This window comes from Cyprinodon tularosa, unplaced genomic scaffold (assembly GCF_016077235.1).
Source record: "Cyprinodon tularosa strain WSP-4 unplaced genomic scaffold, ASM1607723v1 ctg960, whole genome shotgun sequence".
Taxonomy (NCBI): Eukaryota; Metazoa; Chordata; class Actinopteri; order Cyprinodontiformes; family Cyprinodontidae; genus Cyprinodon; species Cyprinodon tularosa.
The window spans coordinates 45,065-53,426 of record NW_024039741.1 but is presented as its reverse complement, the minus strand read 5'-3'; the positions used below and the strand labels follow the sequence as shown (position 1 = coordinate 53,426).

General features: G+C 43.7%; 1 protein-coding gene across 1 annotated transcript; it reads right to left on the bottom strand.

Moving 5' to 3' along the window:
* Positions 1 to 1,092: 1,092 nt before the first annotated feature.
* Positions 1,093 to 8,239, bottom strand: LOC119776857 (transcription and mRNA export factor ENY2). The gene is made up of 4 exons (XM_038275486.1): positions 8,057 to 8,239; positions 6,447 to 6,517; positions 5,254 to 5,328; positions 1,093 to 1,390 (listed from the first exon to the last, which is right to left on the bottom strand). Exons 1-4 carry the CDS (start codon positions 8,122 to 8,124, stop codon positions 1,314 to 1,316), a joined length of 291 nt encoding a protein of 96 aa, XP_038131414.1. The 5' UTR covers positions 8,125 to 8,239; the 3' UTR covers positions 1,093 to 1,313.
* Positions 8,240 to 8,362: the final 123 nt, after the last annotated feature.

Genomic DNA, 8,362 nt, shown 5'->3' with positions numbered 1-8,362 from the left:
AGCAGGCCGAGAACGAACAAAGTCCACGGATGTTGTTACCCAGCAAGCATCAGAGCAGACTTGTCCGTTCTCCAGACTGACAGCTGTCCCAGCATGCACTGCAGCAGCTTCCAGGTTAGCGCTCACAGAGCTCAGAGGATTAAGTTTAATTCTCTTTCCTGTTGCTGTTGTTCAATAAAAGTACATTTTAATATAATTTGAGGAGAGAATATTATACTTTCAGTTTCACTATATGGACCATTTACTGATATAATGCGTAATATAAAAAAATGTTCTAAAGTTGAGAGGACCACGGCAACCAGGACCGAGGCTAACGGTGGCCAGGGCTAACGTTAGCCCGTCTGCAGCAGCCCTCTCTCTGCATAGCTGTGTGTGAAGGGTCGCTGGCTCTGATGGAGGTTTTGTTTTTTGTTGTCTTATTTGGCAAAATGTTCATTTGATTTGTGTTTATCTGACTGTGTTCATTATTATTCCCCCACTAAATGAAAAAACTTAGAATTTACTATTATCTAGAAACTATTAATAATAGGAGGTGAAATGCAGCTCCAGATGAGCCGAGCGTTTGGTGATGTCATCAGTACGCTTCTGTTCTAATTGACCCAGATTTATTCTGCGTGCTCCCGTTCTCCCAGAGTCCAGACTTTCCTGGATTCTTCTCAAGAACAGACTTGGCGAGGACACGAGTCCGTACTTGCGTTCTAGTGAATTGAGAGACGGCCTACTTCTACAGGGACACCCAGAGGACCCTACTGCAGCTGGACTGGCTGAAGTCTACACCGGCTGCCATAGCGGGACAAAGACAATCCAACCACAGCGGACACCTTTAGATACGTCTGGAAACATCTGGAAAGCCTTTAGAAACTGAGATGTTGGGAACAGGAAGAAAGAATTGGAAGAACATCTGGTCTTCAGAGCTGATCTGAAACACGAGATCAAAAGTTTGTGTTTTTCAAAGGTGAACAAATTAAGCTGAAGCTATTCTATAAACTAAAGTCTAGTTTATGTGACAGGAAAGGGAGTGACCAGTGAGAAGACAAGCGCTGCATTCCTAACCAACACTCTGTGAGCCAAATGAGACAGACAAACAATGCATTTCTCTCATAACTTCTATGTCTTTATTTCTGGAACACGTCTGTCATCAGCTTGTCTGACAGAAAAGACGGATCGGCGCGAGTCCAGACAGGCGGCAGGCAGAAGGCTTTATTGGTTTTCTGCCAAAAAAGCAGCAAAACGAATCACATTTATACCAAAACACATAATATCAAATAAAAAGTCCTTTCAAGTGTTGGTCGCATCAGGCGGGGGGCGGGGTTTCAGAGCGGCGTGTTTTGAACCAGAAAGGCTCTGATTCTCTGCAGGAGTTCTTTCTTCACGCTGTCCGGTACGAGCGCTGCAGGTGGAGACAGAACAAGCAGAGATCCATGATTATTCATGATACCAAAACAGAACATCATGATGGGCGCAGTCACAGGATCATAGCTCTTTTAACCTCCAGATGTTCCTATCTGCCCCTAGGAGGCAAACAGCTCCCACAATCCTTTGCTTACAGGACATATAGATGCAGCCTGTCTCACACAGTTTAACAATAATCCATTATTCTGTTCTCTGATTGACTCATCCTGATGTTCTCACCTCCAGATGTTTGAGAGCTTCAGACAATCAACACATTCAGGGAACTTGGTGTCTGAGGCTAACACGCTGTTTGAAGCTAACCTGCTGTCTCAGGCTAACTGGCTGTGTGAAGCTAACCTGCTGTCTCAGGCTAACTGGCTGTGTGAAGCTAACCTGCTGTCTGAGGCTAACTGGCTGTGTGAAGCTAACCTGCTGTCTGAGGCTAACAGGCTGTTTGAAGCTAACCGGCTGTTTGAAGTTAACCGACTGTCTAAGGCTAACAGGCTGTTTGAGGCTAACCGGCTGTTGGAGGCTAACCGGCTGTTTGAAGTTAACCGGCTGTTGGAGGCTAACCGATTGTCTAAGGCTAACAAGCTTTTTGAGGCTAATGTGGTGTTTGAGGCTAACCGACTGTATGAGGCTAACTGACTGCCTGAGGCTAACCAGCTGTTTGAGGCTAACTGGCTGTGGAGCCAAACCAACTGTCTGAGGCTAACAAGCTTTTTGAGGCTAATGTGGTGTTTGAAGCTAACCGGCTATTGGAGGCTAACTGACTGCTGAGGCTAACCAGCTGTTTGAGGCTAACCGGCTGTGGAGGCTAACCAAATGTCTAAGGCTAACAAGAACGTTTGAGGCTAACCAGCTTTTTGAGGCTAATGTTGTGTTTGAGGCTAACCGGCTGTTCAAGGTAAATTAGACTTTTCTTCTCATAGTAGCTTCAACTGCTCTAGCATTCTGTTTAGCTTTGAAACCGTCCAATAGGGAGGCATCAGCTGATCTGCTGCCATCAACCGCTTTGATTATAAGATGATAAAGTTGGGCCTTTTTTTTCAGTGTTTAGTCCTGTTACTCTCCTAGACAGAGTGATGGGCTCAGCATTTACTGTGACACACTGAGACTGTGTCTGCTTCATCTCCTTGAACCCCAGTCAATGGTTGAATCCCAAACCGCTCCCTAAACACTGACCCATAACTATCTAGTGCGACTCGCAATAAAGTCCAACTCACAGCTGTGGAAGGTGGGGGAAGGGGGGTATAAATGTGAATGGGAAGGATCCTTTACTCCAAAGGAAAGGTAAAGCAGTCGTTCCTATGGCAACACAGTGATGTACAGGTGCTGGTCATAAAATTAGAATATCATGAAAAAGTAGATTGATTTCAGTAATTCCATTTAAAAAATGAAACTTGTATATTATATTCATACATTACATACAAACTCATATATTTCAGATGTTTATTTTGTTTAATTTTGATGATTACAAATGACAACAAATGAAAATCTCAAATTCATCATATCAGAAAATTAGAATATTGTGAAAAGGTTCAAAATTGATGGCCCCTGGTGCCACACTCTAATCAGCTAATTAACTCAAACCACCTGCAAAAGCCTTTAAATGGTCTTTCCGTCTAGTTCTATAGGCTACACAATCATGGGGAAGACTGCTGACTTGACAGTTGTCCAAAAGACGACCATCGACACCTTGCACAAGGAGGGCAAGACACAAAAGGTCATCGCTAAAGAGGCTGGCTGTTGACAGAGCTCAGTGTCCAAGCACATTAATAGAGAGGCGAAGGGAAGGAAAAGATGTGGTCGAAAAAAGTGTACAAGCAAGAGAGATAACCGCACCCTGGAGAGGATTGTGAAACAAAACCCATTCAAAAATGTGGGGGAGATTCACAAAGAGTGGACTGCAGCTGGAGTGAGTGCTTCAAGAACCACCACACACAGACGTATGAAAGACATGGGTTTCTGCTGTCGCATTCCTTGTGTCAAGCCACTCTTGAACCACAGACAGCGTCAGAAGCGTCTTGCCTGGGCTAAAGAGAAACAGGACTGGACTGCTGGTGAGTGGTCCAAAGTCATGTTCTCTGATGAAAGTAAATTTTGCATTTCCTTTGGAAATCAAGGTCCCAGAGTCTGGAGGAAAAGAAGAGAGGCACTTCATCCACGTTGCTTGAAGTCCAGTGTAAAGTTTCCACAGTCAGTGATGGTTTGGGGTGCCATGTCATCTGCTGGTGTTGGTCCATTGTGTTTTCTGAGGTCCAGGGTCAACGCAGCCACATACCAGGAAGTTTTAGAGCACTTCATGCTTCCTGCAGCTGACCAACTTTTTGGAGATGCAGATTTCATTTTCCAACAGGACTTGGCACCTGCACACAGTGCCAAAGCTACCAGTACCTGGTTGAAGGACCATGGTATCCCTGTTCTTAATTGGCCAGCAAACTCTCCTGACCTTAACCCCATAGAAAATCTATGGGGTATTGTGAAGAAGAAGATGCAATACACCAGACCCAACAATTCAGAAGAGCTAAAAGCCACTATTAGAGCAACCTGGGCTATCATAACACCTGAGCAGTGCCACAGACTGATCGACTCCATGCCACGCCGCATTGCTGCAGTAATACAGGCCAAAGGAGGCCCAACTAAATACTGAGTGCTGTACATGCTCATACTTTTCATGTTCATACTTTTCAGTTGGCCAACATTTCTATAAATCCTTTGTTTTTATTGGTCTTCAGTAATATTCTAATTTTCTGATATGATGAATTTGAGATTTTCATTTGTTGTCATTTGTAATCATCAAAATTAAACAAAATAAACATCTGAAATATATGAGTTTGTATGTAATGTATGAATATAATATACAAGTTTCACTTTTTAAATGGAATTACTGAAATCAATCTACTTTTTCATGATATTCTAATTTTATGACCAGCACCTGTATGTGGCTGTAGCTCTAGGGTGCAGGTTAGCATAACGTCAAATATTTTGTTATAAATAAATCTAACCAGTCAAAAAAACCTCCTTCCTGTTAGGGATTGATGTCGTCTCAAGACACTTTCCAGTTCACCAGATCATCCAGTCAGATTGATTCAAAGTTTTCTATCTAAGGAAAACCAGCTGATTGCATCGACTCATTGACTCTTCAGCAATCCCTCACACTAAGCATGCTTGTAGCGACAGTGGAGAGGAAAAACTCCCTTTGAACAGGAAGAAACCTCCAGGAGAACCAGGCTCAGTGTGAGCGGCCATCTGCTGAGGCCCACTGGGGTTCAAGGAGACAGAAGCAGACATAGAAAAAGAAGCATAGATACAAAAGGCAACCAGCTCCACAGGCGGCCCCGTCCAGGAAACACACAGCCAGGCAGACGAGCTCCGAGCCAGCTCCCATGTCAGAGGATGAAGAGAGCACATCCAGTTAGTCACAGTCAGAGAAACAGGACTACACTGGAAAACAGGCCAAGCTCCAACATCTAGAAACAAAGATGTTGATGGCAGCAGCACAGCTGATATTTCTCTCCAGGATGGAGTCACAGCCAAACAGGAGAGATTGATTTAACAGATTCTGCTGAATGGGATAAGTGAGAATGAGGAAGAATGATGAGAAGCGGTCTCTATGTCCTCCAGCAGTCTAGGCCTATAGCAGCTTAGACTGCATGATTTAGAGGATTCAGTCAGTCCACCTTTTAGGAATCTAAAACAAAGCTTCAATTCTAGAAATCATAATAACTCAATTGCCTTTTCAAACTGAACAGGACAGTTTAAGGACTGGGCTACAGTTTGGTGTCTTCTAGCTGCACCTCGGCTGTTTATTTGTGTCCTTCTCCCCCCCCTGCTGTCGTGTTTGAGGCTCTGCATTACCTCTGCCTTTGGGCGTCACTTCTGTGACGAGGTCCTCCACCGTGACGTGCTCCAGACCTTTCTCTCTGATCACATCTGCACACAAACAGTCCCAGCTTTAAACATCCAGTCAGTGGGAAGGAAAGAGGAACTTGATGGATCATCTGATCCTCAGCAGGTTCTAAACTGATTTAAATCCAGCCTCAGATTTAAACTCAGAACAGATTTAATCCTGGCTGAGAGGCACAAGCTGGCAGTGAATCGGGTTACGACTCATTTTCCAAGTTTTTCTGTAACATTTAAAACACATTTTAATCAAACCCACATACTGGTGCATTTAGTGGAATGAAAAACTCAACAATTCCAAATTAAAGAGAATAAAAACTGTTTTTCACACCTTTATTAACATCACATTCAATGAGAGGAGCTGCATTTACCTACTGCTACTGCTGGATATGTTCATGATAAATGATTAAAAAAAAAGGAAAAAGGCAGAGAAGATGTTGGATCATGAATAATTAAAAAGTAGATTGATTTATAGCCAACAATCATGAACTATATTCATACCCAGAATACATGAATAGATGAAGCTTTATTGAAGCTTCACAGTTCTTCAGCAAATGTGTTCAAATAAAGCCTTAGGGCTTCAAATGCTCACTGGGGCCATCTAGTGGTGAGCAAAAACCGCTCACATCTACATGTCCCAAAGGTATGAAGATAAAATGATCTAAACATATTAAACCAGTGATGATAGCAGCCTGTCTGTCAGTAAAAATAAAGCTATGAAAACCTAAAAACAGGAGAAAACTTCTCCGTTATTAAGCTGCAGTTCACAGCAAAAACAAACTACTCAGAAAAAACTACAAGACTCCAACTAAATAGTCTACAATTCACTAAAACCGTTTGGCTTTTTATCAGAACATCTTTCCAAACTCTAATCCCTTATCGGAGAATCTGGAATCTGCGGCTCTACATTCAGTACAGACCAGGAAGAAGGCGGTGGAAAGACATCAGCAACCTGAGGGACAACACCAACCATGGAGCAGCTTCTAGAGGAGCAGCTTCTAGAGGAGCAGGTTCTAGAGGAGGAGGTTCTATATCAGGAGGTTCTAGAGGAGGAGGTTCTAGAGGCGGGCAAATCAACCGCTACTATGTTCTGATGAATAAATATTGATAACTAAACCAGAACCTGCTGAGGTCCAGAGGAAACAAACCTTTGCAGTGAGCTTTCAGCTGGTCCTTCCATCCACACTCCACCAGTTTGGCCCTGAGGAGCTCCTTCAACCTGCACACAGTCAGAGTTCAATCACTGGGTTACACTGACTCACCATCATCATCATCATCATCATCATTACCATCATCATCACCACCATCATCATCATCATCATCATCACCACCACCATCATCATCCTCATCACCATCATCATCACCACCATCATCATCATCACCACCACCATCATCATCCTCATCACCACCACCATCATCATCCTCATCACCATCATCATCACCATCATCATCACCACCATCATCATCATCATCATCACCACCACCATCATCATCCTCATCACCATCATCATCCTCATCACCATCACCATCATCACCCCCATCATCACTATCATCATATTATCATCATCATCATCATCATCATCATCATCACCACCACCATCATCATCCTCATCACCATCATCATCACCACCATCATCATCATCACCATCATCATCACCACCACCATCATCATCCTCATCACCATCATCATCACCATCATCATCACCACCATCATCATCATCATCATCATCACCACCACCATCATCATCCTCATCACCATCATCATCACCACCATCATCATCATCACCATCATCATCACCACCACCATCATCATCCTCATCACCATCATCATCACCATCATCATCACCATCATCATCATCATCACCATCATCATCACCACCACCATCATCATCCTCATCACCATCATCATCCTCATCACCATCACCATCATCACCCCCATCATCACTATCATCATATTATCATCATCACCACCATCATCATCATCATCATCATCACCATCATCATCACCACCACCATCATCATCCTCATCACCATCATCATCCTCATCACCATCACCATCATCACCCCCATCATCACCACCACCACCATCACCATCATCACTATCATCATATTATCATCATCACCACCATCATCATCATCATCACCATCATCATCACCACCATCATCATCATCACCATCATCATCACCACCACCATCATCATCCTCATCACCATCATCATCCTCATCACCATCATCACCCCCATCATCACCACCACCACCATCACCATCATCATCATCACTATCATCATATTATCATCATCACCACCATCCTCATCATCATCACCACCATCACCATCATCACCCCCATCATCACCACCACCATCCTCATCACCATCATCATCCTCATCACCATCACCATCATCACCCCCATCATCACCACCACCATCATCATCCTCATCACCATCGTCATCCTCATCACCATCATCACCCCCATCATCACCACCACCACCATCATCACTATCATCATATTATCATCATTACCACCATCCTCATCATCATCACCACCATCATCACCACCATCACCCCCATCATCACCACCACCACCATCACCATCATCATATTATCATCATCACCACCATCCTCATCATACTCATCATCATCATCATCCCACCATCATCACCACCACCACCACCACCATCATCATCATCATCATCATCATCAGTTCACCAGGACCAGGCTGAACTGTGGCAGCATGGGTCCATCTGTGTCGCAGCCTCACCTCTCCCTCTCTCCCATCTCTATCAGCTTCTGGTTGATGGCGGCTCTCAGCTGGTATTCTTTGCTCATGATCAGATCGGAACCGGACTCATGCACCAGAACCGTGGATTTAAAGACGGAAAGCCAGAACAAGCAGTTAAAATCCTCCCTTTGTTGTGACGGACCTTCCGAGGAGGTCTAGCTCGATGGTTCCGCTGAGGCTTGATCCACAATAAAATAACTTCCGGTAAAGTAAGAGACACATTTCACCCAGAAATGCATTTAATAAAATAATAGACATTATATAGAATAATTAACATGATTTAAA